The sequence below is a fragment of the Arvicanthis niloticus genome, chromosome 28, assembly GCF_011762505.2.
Source record: "Arvicanthis niloticus isolate mArvNil1 chromosome 28, mArvNil1.pat.X, whole genome shotgun sequence".
Classification (NCBI taxonomy): domain Eukaryota; kingdom Metazoa; phylum Chordata; class Mammalia; order Rodentia; family Muridae; genus Arvicanthis; species Arvicanthis niloticus.
In genome coordinates, this window is record NC_133436.1 from 27010676 (window position 1) to 27033806 (window position 23131).

The 23131-nt window shown below is 42.5% G+C and overlaps 1 protein-coding gene across 6 annotated transcripts in view; it reads left to right on the forward strand.

Moving 5' to 3' along the window:
* Nhsl1 (NHS like 1) overlaps positions 1 to 23131 on the forward strand; it is a 230844-nt gene that overhangs the window by 90289 nt on the left and 117424 nt on the right. For 3 of the 6 annotated variants that reach the window (XM_076926939.1, XM_076926942.1, XM_076926940.1), the window contains exon 1: positions 5958 to 6490. The exons of the other annotated variants lie outside the window; for them this stretch is intronic. In XM_076926939.1, coding sequence (XP_076783054.1) covers positions 6289 to 6490 — 202 coding nt within the window. In that variant the 5' untranslated portion in view covers positions 5958 to 6288. Of the gene's footprint in view, positions 1 to 5957; positions 6491 to 23131 lie in introns of those variants that run through there. 6 annotated transcript variants of the gene reach the window in all.

Sequence of the window (23131 nt, forward strand, 5' to 3'; positions counted from 1 at the left end):
ATCTGTGTATTTTAATAAAATCCACTGTGATCTGTGTGTTTAATAAGCCATATAAGAAGCTGATTGAGTAGGAAGAAACATTAGTAACTGTAGCAGTCACTGCAGAGGCCACTGGAAAGCTATCAGAACAACGAAGTCAAGATTTTAAAAGATTGTTTAGAGTTTCACCTTGACCTTTGTGTCTGAAACAATCTCAATGCTGATACTAGGTTTTGGGTAATTTTTCTCACCTGAACCCCTTAGATAGGGTGTAAACTGGGTACAGAGTTTACCTTTTTGGCTGTTGACTGCTTCCCAACCTTTGATGGTCTCCATGCTCGGTCAGCTGCATCCTGTGCTCCACTGCTGAAGCTATTCCTTACAGTGTGCTTCATTTACCTCAAGGGACCCAGAGCACTGACACTGCCATATTGCTCCTGTATCAAGTGATCCCATGGGGCCCGAGGGGGTAAGGCTCAGAGTGTCAGATCTTCAAGCCTTTTATGACTCACAGATGTGGAATGGTAGACAAATGTGCATGTTTGGTCTCTTCATGTGAAGACAACATTACTCATTCATGCAAAGGAACAAATGGCTTCTAAAGCTGGACCTTTAGCCTAAGTTGGCACAGAAGTCCTGATTTTCCTGCCTCAATACCTGGAGTGTTGGGTTGTAGACTACAGGTCCATTTTGTATTTTTATTTTAAGACAGCGACTGCTGTAGCCAAGGCTGGTCTTGATAGTGTTCCTTCTAGGCTCCACCCCATCCCCCCAGTTACCTAGCAATAGCTAGGTATGCCTGACTCACTATAAGAGGGGCTGTTTGTCCCCTTCTCTCTCTCTTACTCTCTTACCCTCTCTGTTCCTTCTGTCCCCATCCACCTTTGCTCTTTCTCTCCATGTGTTCCTAGGCAGCCTCTTCTCTGTGTCTGTATGTCTGTCTCTGTCTCTCTCCCTCTGTCTCTGTCTCTACTCCATCCTCACCTCCCTTCCCCATGCCCTAAATAAACTCTGTTCTATACTATATCCATTGTATGGCTGGTACCTCAGCGGGAAGGGATGCCTTAGCATGGGCCCGCAGAGGCACCCCTTTCCACCTCACCATACCACACCTCTAACAAACATATCCTGTGTTGTTGTTCTTTTTTAAATAAAACACAGCAGATCTGAAGTTCTCAGCACAGCCAAGGACAACCTTGAGCTTCTGGTCCTCCTTGCCTAAATCTTCTGAGTGTTGGTATTACAGGCATGTAGCACCCCCTCCCAACTCCCCGAGCTAATATTTGTTCCTTTGAACACTGATGCAGTGGTAGGTGAGTGTGGGCAAAGAAAGGAGAATTCAGTGTCCTGAGGGGAGCTTGGGTGCGGCCATGGAAGTAACATGACCTTGCCTTTGTGTTTTTGTTTTGTTTCTAAGATCCAAGCAACTGGGGCCATCCTAGGACTTGGGAGGTACAGAGAGGTAGATGAGAAGTTCAAGGTCAATCTTGGCTATGTCGGAGTTTGAGCCCAACCTGGACTACTTAAAACCTCCACTTCAGCCAAACAAAGTAACCTTGCTAACCAAGCAAAAAACAAACACTTTCTCCTCAAATCAGACTAACAGTAACTGTCTGAACTATCTCACAGTTCGTCCATGGGGGTAGACTTAAATTATTAGTGTGTACAAATTACTGCCCAGAAAGATTTTCACTTAACTCTGCCCTTAAATTATTCATGAGAAGTGACAGTTGGGAAACCTACTGTACCCCTGCCACAGAAGTAAAAGGTCCCTGAGGGTCGACTGGGAGATTTGGGTGGTAATGTGATAAGGGACACAATGCATTGTTCTCGTCCCTCCCCCAGTTCAAGCTGTCTGCTGCTGTGTGTGCCTCCTGCCCCCTTTGTCTCTGTTCTGAAGCCCTCACATTGGCTCCCTATTGGCGTCCAGGGTGACCAAGCACACCCACCCACTCAGCAACACAGCACTGTTCTCTGTTGGCGTCTCTTCCCCTCTCTTCCCTCCTTGCTTCAACAGAGCAGATGAGGCACACATGGAAATTAGAAGTCACTTAGAAGCCAAAAGAACTCATGGCACTTGACATGAATCCCTCCTCCTGGCTGGCATTTTCCACAGATGGCAAGTAGTGATTTCATGCCTGATTAGAGGAGGGGTTTGTTTGATAGTGTATACTGCCATGCTTAGTAATTTTTACTACATGGAGAACTTCACATTAACCCCCTTCCATTTTAAGGATGATTGTATATATTGGTACACGAAAAACAAAAGGCTTCTGAATGTACCCACTCTACCACATTGACTCTTGGTAAAAAAATAAATGTCTTTAAATTCATGGGTGTTAACTCAGGAAGATGGTTGTAGAATTTCCCCTAGTAATATGTTTTGGTGTCTCTCAGTTTTTATAGATAACTTTATTTATTTTTTTTTTAAATTATCCCTGAAATAGTACATTTTCTTTTAGTTTTGTTAGTGGTGATTGGCAAGTGACCCAAAAGGGGCAAGACTTGATATAAAAGAGGAAATCAGTCATCAGCTTGATACAGATCCATCCTGGTGTCATTCTACCAGGCATCTGACCTTTGGGATTCAGTCACACAAGTAAAAGACAAGCAGGCTCGAGGGAGGCAGCTGTGACAAAGCCCTTGTATCGGAACAGTGCATTTCATTCTGCGAGGCCTCACAGTCTCCTGATAAACACATAATTTCAGCGAGCTTGTTTACCGGCTTTCCCGTGCTTGAAGCACAGCCACAGCACAGGGCTAGGGAACAGTATCGGCACACACAATGGCGGCAGACCTTGCAGTGTGGCAGCCTGCTGGCGGGAGGAGCAGAATCAAATCTGTTCAGCAGGTCTGTTTAAAAGGTCTGAGAGAGGGGTATGTTCTCATAGCTTTTCATGGGGGTGAGGGGTGGGCGTGGGGGTGGAGAATGGTTAAATTACAACATCTTTGCAATGCTGAAGATTCTGACTGAAGTTACTTGAGAAAACCAATGATACTCTAAAGGTACCCTACTCCTCAATAGCAATATTATCATGATGACTGTGCTGTGTGTACGAGGTTCCCAGTATCCATGGCCCTGAGTAACAGTCCATTGATTGAGCGGTGTGTTCTTTGCAGTTGCTAAATGAATGTCATTTGAATGAGTGTAGTAGCTTCTGAGGCAGCCCGCTTAGGTTCTTCTAAGATAACTGGAACCTACATGGAGCATGGATAAAGCTAACTGTGGCCTCTAGGGCTGACTAGAACCGTTGTATTTGCTGCTGGCTAAAAGCAAGTTTGAGCCAATTGTTAAATGAGTGTGATTTTCTTTATATTAGCAAATATTCAATCATTTAGGCCAGTGGTTCTCAACCTTCCTAATGCTATGACCCTTTAATACAGTTCCTCGTGTTGTGGTGACCTCCAACCATAAAATGATTTCATTGCTGCTTCCTGTTATTGTAATACTGTTGTGAATCATAATGTAAATATCTGATGTGCACTATATCTGCTATTGTGACCCCTAAAAGGTCAAGGTCCATAGATTGAAAACCACTGATCTAAACCATAGGTGAGTCAGTACATGGAGGATTGGTTAATCAATTCTGTTTTGTGGTTTGTAGGAACAGTTTCTAGAAATCCAGTTTATTAGTGTGCCTACATTTAGCATAAATTGGTTTTTTTCAAGCTGTTTTATATAAATATAAGTAACTTTAAGGCACAGTCTTGGCTCTCATAGGCCAGCTCTTTCTCTTGGCTGCCCGTAGTGAGTTTCCTCCTTGCCCCTCCATTAGGTTCTCCCTAGATGTGTGCACGGCTGGGGGTATGTGAGGAGCGTATACTGGGTACTGGACCGGGCACTGAGACTGCACACACTCCAAGAGGCCTGCTGAGGATTCTGCTTTATCAGGTGTATCAGGGTTATCAGGGACAGCAAGGAGTTCATTATGAAGCTTAGATACCTTTAAGTTACAAATGCCGCTATAAATAAGACATGGACAGGAAATTGGAGAGAATGGTGCACATTGTTTGGGACTCATGCATTCTTAGAGGGCAGAGTATGTTTTGGGGAACGGTCTCGCTGAAGTTCTGTCATACCAAATAGCATCCAGGGCTTTTCCACATTTTCTGAGGTGCTTTTAAAAATTCCTCATTTCTGTACCTTTAATTTTTTTTTTTTTACTTCTTGATTTCTGGAGACTGGATGCCACATAGCCCATGCTGGCTGCTATACATACAGTGGCAGATGGTTCTCTGCCTTTACTTCCTCAGTACCAGGAGGCTGGGTGTGCACCACTGTGCCTGACAGCTTTGTCATCTCTGTACTGGTAATAATGGTTACCATAAACACATCATTGAAAGTTAAGAGCTAGTAGACAAGAACTTCTGACCCAGTGGTGTCTGATACGTAACCTGTTCCCCACCTCTGACCACTGCTCCCGCACAGGGTATGTGTGGGCTGAGTTTCTCTGTCTGTTACTTGAGGGATTTAAGCAACATGGTCTGTTGAGAACCCTTTAGCTTTTCTGACCTCATCAGTGCTCAGGACTGTTTTGTCAGTTGGCTCTTCAGTCCCAATCTCTTCTTGTGTAGTGTGAGAATCAACTGTCCTAGGGATGCTTTCCTCTGTATCTTCTTCAGTGAACATCCCAGCCCTGGTATGCTAGAAGGACCCTTTCTTTCAGTCTTAGAGAATTGGAACAGACTTGTGACACAAAGCTTGCCTTTAGAACTTTTTGTTTCCTGGATTAGGGTTTCCCTGTGTAGCCCTGGCTGTCTTGGAACTCACAGTGTAGACCAGGCTGGCCTTGAACTAGGAGATAGATCCTGCTGCCTCTACCTGCTGTGAGCTGGGATCAAAGGCATTTGTTTCTGCCCAGCTGTTTTTTAGAACCTTTAATTAGTTTAATTTGCAGTAAACTTAGTAGTGTTTGTATGACTCATTCTTTGCTTGTTGCTGTCTGCCTCACTCTCAGTTTCACTCAGGCCAGGGGATGCTGCTGTTGGGGACCAGGGCACCTCAAGAAACTAGGGGAGGTGCTACACACCAGTGCATTGCAAGGTAGGGTTTCTAGGTGCTTTGCTTTAACCAGCAGCTCATTGCTTTAGCATTGTGATTTTGTTGTTGTTTTTTCCCAACAGAGAGAATTCTCTCTGATTGGGTGGCCTTCCAAAGGCCGAGGAGGATTGCCTCCTGGGGCCAACCTGAAGAGGGTTGTGCTTGGCTCCATACTCTGCCTGCAGGTGGCAGGAGGGGAGGCTGGTACAGGTGCAAACATGGCTGCATTTCACCTTTGCTGAAAGCAGGAAGTGAAGTGAAACTGCTTACCTTATCCTTAATCACGGCATTCCTTAACCCGTGTCCCTCAGCCCCCACCCCCCCGGAATGCTGGATTAGAAACCGCATTAGAAGCGCTTCTGGTGATCACACTTTCAGAAGTCGGTCCAATAATCGGCAATCAAATTCTTTTTGTGATCTGCCGAGAGATCCACATTCTGCACAGGCTTGCTTTTCTCTTGCTTTGCAGGAGTTCAGAAGTTTGAGCTACTGCTGAAGTATGGTCTGTGGAGGGGCGGGGCTCTCTGTCTCCAATGAGGTGCCTTCAGTGTCGGGCAAGCCTATCATCTTTCGCAGGAGTGCTTACTCTGTAATCCAAGCCATAGCCACGCAGCCTGTTTTATTGTTTGTGGAGTCCTGCGGCTAGGAGCGCTTCCCAGACTGGAAGGAGAGCAAGTGGGCGGTTTATGATTCTGCCCAGTGCCGAGACAACAGAGCCGAACCCTTTGATTTCTCCTGAGTAACCTGTGTGGGTGAACTTTAAACTGGGGGCCTGCTTGACGCTGGATCTTTTTCTGCAGGGTGAGGAGTTAGCTCCAGAAGCTTGGCTTTCTGCCTTCAGAAGGAAAGATGCCCTGGAGAGGCGTAGGATTACGTTTAGGGATGCTAGCCATACAGCCAAGAGTCGGGGTACGTTGGCTCCTCTTCGCAAAGTCTTGGCAAGTGTGTCTGAAATGACTATACTGTTTGTTTTTCCAAAGCTTGTACTTCTATTTATTTTTATTATTTTTTATTTTTGCCTGTGGACCTCCCGCCAGAAATTGGTGTTACAATGTGGCTAGAGTAAACCATTTTTTAAAAAATTATCTTTAATCCTTCATTTTCCTTTTAATCGGCACGCAGAAGCACAAAGCCTGCCCGGCTTTCAGCGTTGTCTGGATAAGTGGGAAGGGGCAGGCCCCTTTTAAGGATCCGGGCCAATTGTAAAAAGCCTGCGTTTTGTTTGTTGGGTTGCCCTTTGTCTCTAGAGGATTTTGATGTGAAAGAAGATGAAAAAGGAAAGCTCCTTAGGTTCTTTCAGAATCAAGGCAAACCCAGGCTCCCTCTCACGTGCTGTGAGTTGGATAAATTTTTCTTCCCTGTCCAGGCAGACAAAGAGGTTGTTTCGCAGTGATGGAGAGCTGTCCGTTTGTGGACAGCAGGTGGAAGCAGATGATGAGAACTGGATATACAGGACCCAGCCCAGAAAAGGTGACTTTATCTTATTCTTAATTTAAACATCTTTTTAAAAAGTTTGCTCTATAGAATTCTTTGTTTCTACCAATGCTTTCCTGTCATGTCCTCTCCTTCTCCATCAGGAGTTTCTTATTTGGTTTTGTGCTGGAACTAAGAACCATTCATTTGTTTACACATCTAAAGTAAAAACTGTTCCACCAAAATCAAGCTTGAGACTGTACAGCCTTCCAAGAAGGATGTTAAATGGCTATTGTTTGCTGTAGGGGCTCTCTCCCAGCCCCTTCCCCAATCCATGCTTGCCTGTGACTTGTGTAAGTCACTAAAAAGGTATCACCCCAGATGGCATCATCTGGTCTGGGACAAGTCATGAGCTCTTTCCCGTAACTGCTCCGAGAGGAAGCGGGGTTTGTGGATGGTCTTTTTGCAGCTTTCTTCTGAGAAGATGAATGAGTTTGGCGAATGTGTGACAGACAGGTGTTGAGTGGGACATGGAGGAAAATAGACACAAGGGGTTTACCGTGGCCAAAAGAGTTTTGGATTTCTGTCAAGTTCCTTGTTGGCCTAGCGGTGTTGTCTGTTCTTGGGATTAGCATGTTAGACCCCTTGGAAGGTAAGGAGAGCTAAAGTCCTGCTGGAGAACAGGGGTGCGTCCTAGTCGTTTGTTTGTTTGTTTGTTTGTTTTTTAGACAGGGTTTCTCTGTGTAGCCCTGGCTGTCCTGGAACTCACTCTGTAGACCAAGCTGGCCTCGAACTCAGAAATCTGCCTGCCTCTGCCTCCCAAGTGCTGGGATTAAAGGCATGCGCCACCACTGCCCGACGCATCCTAGTGTTTTATAACACTCCCTATTTTCTATATAGAATATCTGACGTCTGCCTGCTAGGGTGTCTGCTATAGGGACTGAGTTGTCTAGCTCTGAAATGGTTTCTTTGTTGGATATTGTCCAGAGTTCATCGGGGAAACACTCCTGTGTGTTACGAAGGAGCCTAGTCCCAACACTGCCAGGGCTGTGTGTGAGCTGTTGACTGTGTTCTCGCTCTGCCAAGAGAAACCTTGCTAGAACATCTCAGGGACCTATTCTTCCCTCTCTTTTGGGAACCCAAACTGCAGAAATGTGAGAATTAACTAACCTGCATGCTCTGAGCACTGAGAATTAAAACACAGCCCTTCTACAAGGACAATGGATGCAAACTCAATTGTGTGTGTCTGTTGAACTGGCAGAAGAAGGGCTGCTTAATATCTTTTGAAGATATCAGTTATTTATTGTATCAAGGAGTTGGTCACCAATGGTCTACCCAAACTGAGGTTTAAAGCCCGGCTTTTGAGTTTACACTGTACAATTGACTGCATCGAAATAGGCATTTACTTTTTAGATGAAGCTGGGTAGTTTACATCTGCAAACTACTTTTCTAAATCGGGAATAAGCTGTGGTTCTGGTAAGTGACTGGGCTGTAATATTTTAACCAAACAAGTGTGTAGGGTGGACACCATGGTGCTGTGGTTACAAGGGGGTACACTTTTGACTCGTTTTATTTAGCCTGTGACAGAAGTTGCTTCTCAAAACTTACTTTGCTTCAAACCAAGTGCTATCAGGTTTCTGTTGAAGAGTGTATACGTGTGAGCATGTGGCTTTTCTGAGGATTTTCACTAAGTTAATGTAAGTTAACATTAAAGGGAGAGAGACTGAATTTGTATGCCTTAGATTTAGTTGGGAAGTGAAGCAAATAGTGTATACTTGGATTGTAGAAAATAAAGAAGTCACTGTGAGGGCAAGAGCAAGTTCTAAAGGAAGGCAGGACTTGTTTATTTATAATACGCGCCGTTTATCCCTTCATGTAATAGGGCACTGTAGCCTTCTGTATCTAAGTAGGGGCTCACTACAGCGTGTGCATTTACAGGTTCTTAGAAATAATTGCCCCAGAATAAATATTACCATTTTGACATATGGGGTTAGGGGAAATTCGTAAAAAGCTGCCTGTACATCACAAATCACAGAATTATTATATTGTTTCTATGTTTAGCTTACAAAAGAAAATTTGGCTCTCATCCCTGACAGATTGTCTTGGGACATTCTCTAACAATTGGTCTTTATTCATCATAATCCTTTCCTTGGAGAAATGTAGAAGTGACATTTGCTCATACTAGTGGATCAAAAGAGGAACCATCTTTAAAGAAAATCATGCAAAGTTTTGGGTTTTATTCTGATGAACAACGAAGCAGCGGAATCTGTGTTCCTTGGATTAGCAGCCATTGCAGTGGGTGACTATTAAGATAGGGTCACAGATAAAACAGCACCAAAGACTTACAGGTATGATGGGACTTTGAGGTGACTTCCATCTCTAACTCCCAGAACATGAATAGACCTTTGATTGATGCTTTTGAAAACTTGTCCCTCTTTCCTCCCCCTCTACCTTCAGCCCTGACAGATGGAGGTGGGTCAGTAGTCACTGGGAAAGTCAACCTTGCTTGTGCCCGTTGGGGTCTCTAGGGAGGCTGGCTCTACTGCTGGTTCCCAGCTTCTTCACAGACAGACTGTTGTTTTTGTCCATTGTTACCAGGTAACACTTCTTAAGAAGCACAGCCAACCCACTGAATCCTTGATGGATAGTAAGTTGTATCACACATCCATTCATTTTGCAAAGTGGAAGGCCTTTTTATGTGAATCTGTAGTCTGGTCAGTAACACTCACAGTACAAGTTTTTATGTGGTTACTTTACATGGTTACTAAGGTAAAATAATAACTTAAGATTTCTTGGAAGATTCTATTTTTCGAGATTCGAAGTAACCAGTAGGTATCTTTCTACTACATGACCTTTAAAAAGTGGCCTGACGTGGGGCTGAAGAAAGGACTCAGAAGTTAGAAGTCTCTACTGCTCTGGCTGAGGACCTGAATTTCATTTATTTACTCATTTCTTGAGACAGAGTGTCTCTACATAGCCCTTGCTGTCCTGGTACTCATTATGTAGACCAGCGTGGCCTCAAACTCACAGAGATTTGCCTGTGTTTTAGGATTAAAATTGTGCATGGCCGTACCTGGCTTTGCATGCACGGTTACTTTTGAAGATATTTATCACTGCAAGCAAAAACCATAGCCTTTGACTTTGTTACTTACACTCCAGAAACTAAGATAAAAACAATAGCTTAAGATTTCTTGGAAGATTCTATTTGTGAGATTAGAAGTGACCAGTAGGTATTTTTCTACTATATGACCTTTAAACAGTTACCTGATGTGGGGCTGAAGAGAGAGCTCAGAGGTTAGGAAACCCTACTGCTCTGGCAGGGGACCTGAATTCCATTCCCATGACCTAGGTCAGGTAGCTTACAGTTGTCTGACACTGTCTTGGGACTTCGGGGCCATCCGCACTCAAGTGCATATCTCTCTTTTCCCTATATACACATAATTGAAAAAAGAGAGGCTACCAAAGATTCATATAAATAGGTTCGGAGCAATCACCACTAAGTACTTAGTCTTATATTATCACAGTGTTTATGAGTCCTGGCATTTGTGCTTGGGGAAGTAAGACTGAGTGGTTAACATGGCCGGCAGTTGTTTTGTTCTTGCTGGGATGTGACCCACTTCAGCCTACCATGCTTCAACTTAATTATAAAAACCAGAATGTGAAAGTGACAGGCAGTGAGTCGGGGGCTGTATCAGTAGATGGCTGATAGTAGGGACAGTGAGACTGTAGGGGCGCAGCAAGCTTCTGGCAGCTACCTTTGTCAGGATGGGAAGGAGGCTCTTGGGAGGAAACTTGCTTACTGCATTCTGGGTAGAGGACATGAAGATGCACAGGCCCTGCATTGTAGCTTTGGTGTTTCTGCTTCTACAAAAAAGCACAGAAGGCATCTGAGGGGCAGTTAAAAACACTAACTGTGGAAAAGTACAACGTGAATAGCTTAGAGAAGGCCAGCAAAGGAATTTGTCTGAAATAACCTCTTAGTGTTTTCTGTGGTCTTCTCGCTGTAAGCATGGAATTAACCAGCGGTAAGTGAGTGGTTCTTCACCAAAACCATGGAAGGCTCGCAGGAAAAACTAATGACCCGTCTCCACCCTGTGCTTCCCCTTTCCTGTTCATTGAAAGAAAACCAAATGAGGTGAGGTAGCAGTGGGGTGTCCTCTCATTGCCCAGAGCACGTTTTGTTTCACCCAGCTCTCCTTTGGATGGGGGAGGCATGATTGATGATTCTGGAACTGACAGGTCTACAAATAGGGAGGTTAACTGATGGGCAAAGCCCTGTTTTTAAATAACATTTTTATTCTCTCCATGTAGCTTTTGCCACCATCTGAACTTAGTAACATTATCAAGTCTGACTTGTCTGTACTTCAGTGCTTGTACTTTCAAACGTGGGGTTAGAGATACACCTTCTTGTAGACTGTATCCTAGGACTGAAGCCCTGGGTTCAATCCCTGGCACCTCTTGCCCTATCCCCCCACCCTTCCAACCCTACTCCCCAACCCTCCTACCCCTCCTCCCCAGAGGGCAGCCTATGGCATCAGGGATAATGAACAATTTGTATATTAGATAATTGTTTTTTGCATGGAGGGGCTCTATGTAGACTGTGTGTGTAGGAGCTATGTTTTAGTTTATCTCAGTATCCCTCCTTATAAGAGAGTAGCCAGAAACAGGCCCATGTGCACAGTTGGTTTACTAATGACCAGATGTTATAATGGGGAAAAATGGTTTGCCAAGACCTAATAAAGCAAGTTCAAATTCTTGTTTTCATATTAGCAACCGGGTTCTGTTTTCTAATAGTAAAGCACATTTAAAATTATGAGACTCAAGAACAACAGTGAAATCAAGAAAGGCTGAAAGGCATTGGTAAATGTTGTTAAAGCAACATTCCAAATTGGTGCTTGAAACTAAACAAGCTTTATTTATTCTGAGGGTTACTCCATCAGGAAAGTGGTTAAATGGATTTTTATCTTAACAAATGCATGAAGACAAATGTTCTCAGTGTGTGTCGGCTTGTTTTCCTTCTTAAATTCATATGGAAGTTGACATTCTGTGAAAGAGTCAGAGTGTGCTATTTAATATTTTATCGGTTCCGCTGAGAGTACCCTTTCTTGGTCTTTGACTATTTCTTTTTCCTTTTAGGTTGGCAGTTTCAGTTGCCTCTGTAACTTGTTTTATTGTAAAAATGACCATGGGGGGGGTAATTAAATTGTGGAGTTTTTATTGAAATGATGTTTGACCCAATATCCTCCCTTTTTTAATTTTAAAAAGTTTGTGGGCTAGTTTGAAGATTAGACACTTTCTTAAATGACTTGAAACGTCTTACCAGTGAAATAAGGGCTTCCTACTAGGCCTTCAGCTTGGAAGTGAATGGTTTTTGCTGTTTTCCATTGGTGAAATATCTTTACAAGATGATAAAAGATCTTTGAAACTGTATTTTTTGTTTGTTTGTTTATTGAGGCTATTCCATTATGTAGCCCTGGTTGGCTTGGAACTTGCTATGTAGACCAAACTGGCCTTGAATTCACAGAGATCCACCTGCCTCCCAAGTGCTGGCATTAAAGGTGTGTACTACCAAACCCAGCTTTTGATTTTTTTTTTTTTAAATAATTTTGAAAATACTATACATTTGCAAGTATTCAGTATTGTTTCTGTAATTTTAAGTTTTTTTTTAAACTATAGTATTCTTCAAGTTAAAGGTTTGTTGTTGCTCTTTTTGTTTTTTGTTTTTGAAACAGGGTCTTACTACATAGCTCTGGCAGTCCTGAAATGCACTGTGTAGATCAGGCTATACAAATGCTCCTCTCTGGGCTTCTCTCCACATCTGCTCTCTCCATTCTTATTCCATTTTTAGTCATCCTTGAGTCTACCCTTCTTCCAGAGTGATTTTTCTAAGATGCATATCTATTCAGGTTAGTCTTCGGGGCTCACCACTGTTTACAGAAGGGGGCTCTATCCCTTAACAGAGCACATAAGTTATGTGCTCTGACCTGTTGGCACCCTAACTCTTATATTGTGACAGGTATGTGTGTGTGTGTGTGTGTAAACTTCTTGCTCTATCACAAATCCAGGAGTCATACTGCATTCCTTCCTCTTCCTGTTCCCAGGATGCTGCAGGCACCTCCTGTGCCTTTTGATTTCCTATATAACCTTCCAAACTCACTTTTAAGGGCTATGCTGATCACTTCCTTCTCTGTTACGTCTCTGCCTTCCTCATCTCTAGTAATTGACTTTTTCATACTTACTTGCTTACGTTAGTCTGGCTCTTGAGCTTGACTGCCAAGTCTTTTAGGACAGAAACTTATCTGTCCCCCTGCCAAGGCTGGGTGCTTAGTAAACTACAGCGGAATAGAGGAACTTGACCTGTTTACATTTTAGATGTCATCCCCTTTCCTCATTTCCCCTTCCTAGAACCCTTCATCAATCCCCCCTCCTCCTTTTTGCTTTTATACCATTTTAATTACATGCAAGTATTAAGGTCAGTTCTAGGAACTAGCAATACAATAGATGCAAATGGACAAAAAACAAGCAAGACAATAAACACAAATACTCAAAGAACAAGCAAGGCAATAAATAAAATTCCATGAAGACTCCCATGATCACTGTTTCTAAGAGCTTATCAGGGTGAGCAAAATATCTGAGCCAACTTCCCTGTCCTAGCCCAAAGTCTTTTTCATGTCTGAAGCCTATTTCCTTGTTCTAGTCTAATATTTAGATTTCTGCCTGAAATTACTTCTTTGTTCTAACCTAATATTTAGATTCCTACCTGAAATTACTTTTTTGTTCTAACCTAATATTTATATTCCTGTCTGAAATTACTTCTTTATTCTAATCTAATGTCAGATTCCTGCCTGAAGCCTACTTCCTTTTCCTTGGCCAATGTCAGATTCTTGCCAAGCAGCCCCAAAAGCTCTCTGCCTCTCCCCTTTTATTATTTCATTAACAAGACTGAGTCTATCTTAGGTTATTCTGACAAGAATGCGCTCCTTACCTGTTATGGACCAAGTGTGGGTGCTTCGGTCCTTCTTAGAAGGAGTAACAAAATACTCAAGGGAGCAAATATGGAGACAAAGTGTGGGACAGAAACTGAAGGAGGGGCCGTCTGAAGACCATTATTAACCTGGGTATCCATCCCATGTGCAGTCACCAAAGGTAGATGCTGATGTGGATGTCAGGAAGTGCATGCTGACAGGAGCATGATATAGCTGTTTGCTTAGGGGTCTGCCAGAGCTTGAAATACACACAGGCAGATGCTCACAGCTAACCATTGAACTGATCAAGGGGTTCCCAATGGAGGAGTTAGAGAGAAGGCTGAAAGGGTTTGTGGCCCCATGGGGAGAGCAACAATACCAACCAACCAGAGCTCCCCAGGGTCTAAAGCACCAGCCTGGGAGCACATAGGGAGGGACCCATGGCTCCAGCTGTATATGTAGGGGAGGATGGCCTTGTCAGGCATAGGTGGGAGAGGAGATCCTTGGTCCCATGAAGGCTGGACGCCAAGTGTGGGGGAATTTGAGGGTGCTGGAGGTGAGAGTCGGGGGGCGGGGTAAGTAGGGGCACATCCTCATAGAAGCAGGAAGAAGGGGTTGGGATAGGGGGTTCCTGGGTTGGGGATTATAGGGTAAGGGGATAACATCTGAAATGTAAATAAAATATTCAATTAAAAAAAAAAAAGTTCTATGCCTTCTTGTCCTTCTTGGGGGACAGCTGAGAAGCAACAACCACAGGCAGCTGAGGTTTCAGTAAACTGTATCCTTTGATTTTTGTCCTCTGTCCCCTGAGGCTTGCTGTTACTTTGTAACCAGAAACTCATCAGCTCCAGCAGAAACTGAGTTTCCAGTGTTCCTGGGGTGCATTTTGAGATAAGCTGACAATCTTCCTTGTGCCTAGGCATGCATTGCTTTAGTCTTGATTGGTCAGAGATTCTTTTACAAAGCATTACAACTACAGTTGGCAAGGTTACCTTCATGGCTGGTTGTGGCTGGTGCTTGTCTGGTTGCTGTGATCACCTTGCCTGTCGGGTTCTTATTTACATCACTTTTTTTCCCTTAGCAAAAGAAAGTACAGGGAGTGCTCTGATTTCCCAGAGAAAGAGATTTGATGTCTACTCTACAGTCATTTTATGGCTTAGTTAATCATCATACTCCATTCCTAGAATAAAAAGATGTTTGATTCTAGAACTTTTGTTTGTTCCTAGAATAAAAAGATGATTACTCTTTAAAATTTTTTTTTTACTTTTATTTATTTTTTTAGCTTCCTTAGTGTGTTTGTCTGAATGTGTTGGCTTTTAAGAGGATTTTGAGATGATGTATATTGTTTTGTTTAGTACTTCTTTCATTGTGAGACTGGAGTGAGGATATGTCTTGCCCTGTGTGTTCCTTTGGCTCATGTGACCTTGGTCACATCCCAGACATGAATTGGTTTAAATTACTGTAACCAGGGACCGCTTACACCACTTACCTGAGGGATGTTGATGTGCATGTTCTTACTTCAACCACCAATACACCGGACAAAAATATAATTAGAAATATTGTTTACTAGTTTCTGAAAATTAAGTTGGGGTCTCCTCCCACTGCCCCTGAAATAAAGGCTCATTTTAGAAGAGGGAATTGTCTTCTACAATGGAACCAGGGTGTGAGTATTTGGCTCTCAGTCACCAAAATGTTGGTTGTAGTTGTTTGCCCGTCAGAAATGTTCACAAGTTTAGCTTGAATCTGGATAAGTATTATTTTCCTTGTTTCCTAGTTCATACGTGTTTGATCTGTATGCACACACGATGACTCTGGGAAACTAATTGCCTGCCCTGCATGTCTGCATGGGATACTTCTAGTCTTCACTTATCCACCTTTATTGAGACTAAGTGTTAGTCTTGATCTAGTTAGCTGTTTATTCCCTGTTAGATCACAGCCTTGAGTCAGTAAAATGATACTTTCAGCCAATGTCACTTCTTTCCACAACGTAGAAAGGTCTGGAAAACCTCAGGCACCTTGAGATTCATCGTGGGTCAGGGCTGCACCTGAGGAAAACACCAAGTGACAGTGGACACTGAAGCGTTTTCCCAACACTGAAATTTCTTTTCTGGGTTTTCCTCCTTGCTACTAGCTCAGGACCAAGTACAAGAAGCAGCCCTTGAAAAATGGCAGCAGGGTTGAGCAATTTCCAGTGTGAGCCTTATCGCCTGCCTCAGCACGGCATCCTGTGACATTAAAGTGGCTGCTAATCATGTGGGCTGATTTCTTGCACCTGCTGGCTGACCCTAGGGGAAATCTGTGACTAGCAATGTCTGGCCAATGTCTGTCATTCATTATGCTTATTGTCCATCCCCCCAGAAGAGGAAAATTAGTAGAGACATTTTATTCACTTAAATGTATTCTGTGTTTTTATATGTATGTATAAATTTACTCTGTGTTCATGTTTGTACATGTGTGTATGTATGTGCATGCAGAAGCCAGAGGTCAATGTTGAGTGTCTTCCTGTGTTGCACAGACTGGGTCTGTCATCAAATCTGGATCTTATCAATTAAGATAGAATGGCTGGCCAGGGAACTCCAGAGGTCTTCTGGTCTCCATACAAGCACCCTGCACCCCACCCATTTCAGGGCTGTGGCTATAGAACTACCATACTAGCTTTTTCCATGTGTGCTGGGGATGAAACACAGTTCCCCATGATTGTATAGTAGGCACGTTCTCACTGAGCCGTCTCCCTAGCACTTAAATTTACCTCTGATTGTTAGACTTTTGCCTGTCTGTAGTGAAGAGCCCATTAACTAGAGGAGAAGCAGTGTTTTCTTAGCAACTTCAAGTATTGTAAACTGGTGGTTGGTCAGTTACACTGGGCTAGCCTGCATCACAGGGAAAACACTTTTTTTTTTTTTTAATTTGTTAGGATTTCTATGAGCATTATTTCAAATCACGAAGAATGAAATTTTTACTTTGTGGAAAGCTAAAATGGTTTGAAATGTTTGGTTCTGCATTGCACTGTGTCGAGAACCTCTTTGCAGATCAGAGTTTACACAGTGCTCATACAGATACGCTCTCAGTTTATTGTGATGACAGTCCTGTAAAATGGTTAGGACAGGTGACATTATCCTCTTCTGTGGTGAGAAGGCAGGTCCTGGAAGATTAAATGACTGATTTGCAGCCAGGGGGAGAGAAATGATATAGAAGGAATTTGAATCCACTTCTTGTGGTTTAGTTCCACCTTCTTTCCATGATACTGCAACAACTCTGCACTCCAGGGATGCAATTTATTTATTTATTTATTTTGGACACATTGGTGTGTCTGTGAACAGTCATCATGAGTAGTCATCTGGCATAGTCCCAATGAGCACGAGGGTTTGTGAATATCTTTATTTTGACAGGAACTGAATCACCACTGCTGTGCTCCTTCATAATAAAATCTGTGTTTGGATCACCGTGCTGTGTGCTTTGGTGTTTCTAACGAGTAGTCTTGTGGGCAGGGTCTGGATAGTCCATTTGATTCCAACTGTATTGACCTAGAGACTAATCAGATTGCACGCCACATCCTGAGCACACTAGTCAGAGGCCAGTATAATCTGACACCTTGCTCTTGTTTCCAGTGAGCCTGTTTGCAGCACTGTACACTCCTATCGCTGTATGTGGCCATCCTAGTTCCTTTTTGTAAAACATCGAAGTTTAAACACCTCTGTAATCCCTCACTGTTTGTTACTAGGTTTGGATCACCAGCCTATGCATAATTTAGCTCCTTAAGCTTTGGCCTCGCCATTAACCACTTTTCCTAACTACACTGAGTTTTCCTTCCCTCTTTTCACCCACTTTCACTTCTCTCCAGCTAGCACTGAGTCAAGTATATAAGTATATTCATCTATTTGAAAAATTTCCCCCAGATTTCCTTCCCGTTTCTTCTCCCTTCCAGCTCCTTCCTAATGTCTCAAGACCAGGACTCAGCGTGTTGTCTTTGGTGTATTTACACTTGTGATCTTCCTGTCTCTACTCCCAAGTGCTGGGATTGCAGGGGAGTAGCACTATGGCTAGCCAAAGCTACTGTTTCATATCTTAATTCACATCATTTGATTTTTAAAAAGTAGAGAAATGGCGAAGAAAGAGAACTTTCTATTATTGATATGTACACTTCTGTCTTAGGGTTTTACTAACTTAGTTAGGGTGAACAGACACCATGACCAAGGCAACTCTCATAAGAACAACATTTAATTGGGGCTAGTTACAGGTTCAGAGGTTCAGTCCATTATCATCAAGGCAGGAGCATGGCAGCATCCAGACAGGCATGGTGCAGGAGGAGCTGAGGGTTCTACATCTTCATCTGAAGACTGCTAGAGGACTGGCTTCTAGGCAGTTAGGATGAGGATCTTATAGCCCAGATCCACAACGATATACCTACTCCAACAAGGCTACACCTTCTAATCATGCCACTCCCTGGGCCGATTATATACAAACCATCACATTCTTCAATGAAACTCGTTGATTCTAAACTTCAAATAACAGTTGATCTTTATTAATACAAATGGGAATTGTGTGGCCTAAGACTGAGAAAGTTGATTTTCATTATTTGTCTTATGTGAACTGCTAATAATCCCAATATGCAGCATTCACACAATCTTTTAATAACCTATTGAAATGATGTAAGCTCCATCTTGGATCCATACTTCCAATTCTACGTAAGAGACTTGCAAAGAAAAGTTTAAATACAATTTTAATTTGTATTCTGGTTTAGTATAGGAAAAATACGAAAATGTTTAAATGCAATTTAGATTAATTGACAACAGAACTTAAAACTTTTGTGACATAAGAATTGAAGCTCTGAGAAAAATAACAGTTTTCTCATTTTCTTTTTTTTTTTTTTTTTTTTTTTTTTTTTTTGAGACAGGGTTTCTCTGTGTAGTTCTGGCTGTCCTGGAACTCACTCTGTAGACCAGGCTGGCCTCGAACTCAGAAATCCGCCTGCCTCTGCCTCCCAAGTGCTGGGATTAAAGGCGTGCGCCACCACCGCCCAGCCTCATTTTCTAAATATTGGAGAATTCATCAAGGAGTCTCACTTTTGATAGGAAAATCTCTCATCCCCAACGCATTTACTCTGTCTTGGTTATAATTCTTAGACAAAATGACATGTTTAAAGTCTCTTTTCTGGTGAAATAAGAATTCTTTCTAATATGAGAAACAACTTGAGTAATTTTTGAAGTGAAATTATTGCAGCAATAACCATGCCATTTTTTTTTTTTTCTGTTTTAGCTCCACTTGTGTGTTTTAGTAGATAGTTGTGTATAATAACTAAGTCCAGGATGTGAATGAAAGGCTCCTATCAGAGATACTTTCCCAGCATGCTTAGAGCTGAGACTCCCATAACCCTGTGCTATTCCTTGCCTGACAGAAGAATGAAGGAGGGGCAGACAGGTGAGTCTGACTATCAGGGGATCCTTTTGTTCTCCCTCCCCTTTTGAATGCTATTTGAGAATGTGTTCTTTTCTGTCGGGTTTCTTTAGTTTCGACGTTCCTGATGCTGTGGAGGTCAAATGATGGATTCCTCTGCTGACCTCACAGGGCAGGCTTTTGGAAGTTTGCCTTTGTTCAGTATCACCCAGAGGAAGGTTTTCTAAGTAGATGCGTAAGGGACAAGCAACTTAGCATTGCAAAGACAGAGAAGGGAGAAACCTCAGCCTTGAGGGTTTCAAGTGTCAGTTTTATTTCACTCAAAGACAAAAATCACATTCATTCTGTTGTGAAAAAAAGGAAATGGTGGGGAGTGAACCCATGCACCCCAGGCTGCAGCCTTTGTCTACACCAACTTTCCTGGAGACAGTTACTTTAGTTGAGCTGTCAGAGTCACCGGCCACCAAAGAGTCAAACACATTTTTCAACTTTCAATGTGAATTTCAATTCTGTGTTTGACAGATACCCTTTTCTCCACTTGACTGATTGTAGATTTTTTTAATAGTCGAATTTGTAGATACATGGAAAAAATAGAACAAAAGTAAATCTCAGCCTTTTACCCATAACAGTCACTTGGATTGGAATTTAACTTCTTGATGTTAAGCTAGAGAGGATTGGGGGAAGGGAGAGAATAGTAGAAATGAAAAAGGTCTAATCACAGAGGAGAGCAGTGTTGTGGGATGCACTGTGCTCTGCAGACCTGGGGACTCTGTGATTATCATGGCTTCAGCATGAACTCCACCCCTGAAATTGCCCTACCAATTTGAAGAATCATTTTCATATCTATTTTTAAACTCCTAAGGACAGAGGAAAAGACTTGAGGAGGCCAACTGTGGTGGTTTCCTCAAACCATTATCGTTTCCAAATCCTATGGGTCTCAAAATAACTTCACCATTTCAAACTGCCCAGCTCCTTAAGAGACTTGGCAGCAGAAAGGGAAATGGTGACTTTCTTCCTTAAAGTGTGGTCACTGGGGTTAAAGTAGGTTAAAAGTTGGTGAATGTGGGGCTTTCAGAAATAAGCTACCCTTTAACAGAAATTCTGTAGGTTTTGTTTCTTAGTTATTTGTTTTTTTGAGACAGGGCCTCCCTTTTCTACAGCCCTCCTGTTTTTGTCTTCTCCTGACTGTTGGGATTACAGGAGCGAGCAACCATGCCCAGCTGAAATTCTGTAGTTCTGTGTACAGCTTTGAGTTTTCCAAATATATAATTTTTTCTTAAAAATCTATCTTAAATTTTCAAGTCTCAAGGAACTTAAATATTAGAACAATATTCTTAGTTCTCTTGAGAAAAATTGTCAGGAATCTGTAGTTTGCTTGCTTGCTTGCTTGCTTGCTTGCTTGCTTTTAGACAGGGTTTCTCTGTGTAACAAGCCCTGGCTATCCTGGACTTGCTAGGCTGGCCTTGAACTCACAGAGATCGGCCTGCCTCTGCCTCCTGAGTGCTGGGGCATGTACCAATATGCCTAGCTTGAATCTGGACAATTTATTTAGTTTATTATACCCTGCTAACCAGTATCTTAGGGTATCTTCATTTTTAAAGCTTTCTGCTTGATTGTAAGTAGTGATAGCTGGATACAATCTCTGGTTTGGAATTTGTTTAACAGACATGGTGGCAGAGCTCCGGGCTCTCGTGGTTGGCTGCTGTGTGACCTTGAGTAATTCTGACTGAGGTTGGAGTCTGACAGTTTAGGACGCCACTGCTCACGTGGAAGAGGAGGTTCTATTTCTGCCCTTGGAACTTTAGCTTTCACTCTTTGGATTACGTGGCACTTAGAAAAAGCACATTATCTCAGTGATTTAATTTTTGGGGCTCATTTTTCTGTGACTGATCTATGTTTTTTGGAAGGATTGCATTGTTGACGCATAGAGCCTGAGAGTCCATGATGCCGTGCGTCTTTTAACCTGTACTCTTCACAATATGATTTGTGTGTCATAGACACAGTGACAAAGGTAGAACTTTGAAAGAAAAGGAAAATAGATTTCAGCACTTTTGTTTGTCTCTTCTATTACATAATTCATTGTGACTTTCCCAAGAAGTGGGATTTGAATGTGTCATTATTGTGACATCATTCGGTACCCGCCCTCCAGCTGGACATACCAGCTTAAATAGTCTTGTAATACATACTTCCAGAAGAATTATCTTTCTCCTGTCCCACCACTGTCATTCTTCAAATATGCAATCAATGTAGAATGACCAAAGTAATGGTTCCTAAAAATTCTATAATTAAATCAAATTATTAACATTCATCAACTGAGTCCTTAAGAGGGTGTTTTTTTAATTGTATAAATTTATGGGTTTTGGTGTGACAATGTGGCTTATGTGTAATAGTGTCAGTGACTTACTTAATAATGAGTTTTGTCTTGTTTTTGAGAAAGGATCTCTCTCTATGTAGATCAGGCTGAGTTCAGACTCACAGAGGCACTTCTTCCTCTGCCTCTCAGCTGCTGGGATGAAAGGTTATGTGCCACTCAGACTGAGTTTTAATGCAGGTATATATAGGGGAAATCATACCCATTTATTTAATTTTTAAGAAATACATTAAATATGATTTTTAAAAATAGAAACCGACATACTGTTGGGCATATATGTCTCATCTGGGGTTTGTATCTTTCCATTAATCCTTTGTTTTGGGATGTACTAGAGAAGTCACAATAACTTGGATTTTATGTGGTTATGTTGCAAGTAATTGTTCACCCGTCCTATCGTGTTCTAGTTAACTGTGGTTGAGCAGGCCCTGGCTTTAAGGAGCTCTCATTCTAGGTGAACAGCTGTGGCACAGAGAGTTAGATGAGCAAAGTGTTGTTGGGAGCACAGAGGGGATTAGTTTTTTCTAGAGAGGGAACTGCTCAAATAAAGCTTTAGTGAGGTGAGAAACCAGAGTGGGAGCTGGGCTACATTCTAGACAAAGCAAATGACAGAGTTCTCAAAGATAGCCGGGCGGAGACTGTATGGTCTGTGACACAAGCCTACTGAAGGGGCCACTTAAGCATAGGTGTGTCCCAAAGAGTTTGCAAAGTGAACCAAGTCTAATTCTACAGGAGCTTTCATTGCTAGATGAAGGAGTATGCGATTTGACCTTTGTGTGTATATAATGTGTGTATGTAGAATATGTGTGTGCATGGTATATGTGTGTGTGTGCATGTGTGTATATGTATATATGTAGTATGTATATATGTGTATATTACATAAATGAACAAATAGAGTGATTAAAGTCCTTTTAGAAAGATGTAGTAGGAATGGAAGCAGATTGAGGTCAGATTTAGTAAGAAAAGAGAAACGACTAGAAAGGTGTCAAGGATGGCCTAGCTTCAATCAAAAGCGCTGAAAGCACCCCTCTGAGGTTTGGCTGTGAAGTGGAATTTATTTTGTCTCTTGATTACAGAGGTTATCAGGTGGACCCAGAGTTGGTTGTCAAAGCAGAGCCATGGCAGAAGGGCATCACAGAGGAAAGTTGCTCATAGCAGCCAAGAATTAGGGAGGAATGGTGCAGAAAGAAGTACACTTCATACTTGTGCAGTGACTTGCTTCTCCCAGCTCGGCCTACCTCCCCAGAGTACATTCAGTTATGAACTCATCACTGGGTTTATCGTTCGACGAAGTTAGTGTTCTCATGATCTAATCACCTTTCAGTAGCCACACCAGCTGGGAAACAGGCACTTTGCACACAAGCCTTTTGCTGGTAATACCATTTAAGCCATAACAAATCCTGCCCCTGGCCTTATGCCCATGTCCTAATGCAAAGTGCAAGCCCTGTCAAGCACTCTCAACATTATTCAAAAATTTTAACCTAAAATCTCTTCTGAGACTCAAGCTATGAATCCATTTTTGTTTGTTTTTGTTTTGTTTTGTTTGTTTTAGTTATATACTTTGGACATACAATGGTACAGACTAGGCCCATTTCAAGCAGAATAAATGGGGACTGTGGTGGTTTGAATATGCTTGGCCCAGAGAATGGCACTATTTGGAGGTGTGGCCTTGTTGGAGTAGGTGTGTCGCCATGGGCATGGGCTTTAAGATTCTCTTTCTAGCTGCTTGGAAGCCAGTCTTCTCCTAGGGGTCTTCAGATGAAGATGTAGAACTCTCACCTCCTTCTGCATCATGCCTGCCTGGATGCTGCCATGCTCCCACCTTGATGATAATGGACTGAACCTTTGAACCTGTAAGCCAGCCCCAATTAAATGTTGTTCTTATAAGAGTTGCCTTGGTCATGGTGTCTGTTCACAGCAGTAAAACCCTAATAAGACAGGGACATAGGAAGAGGGGATGGAACCAAGCAA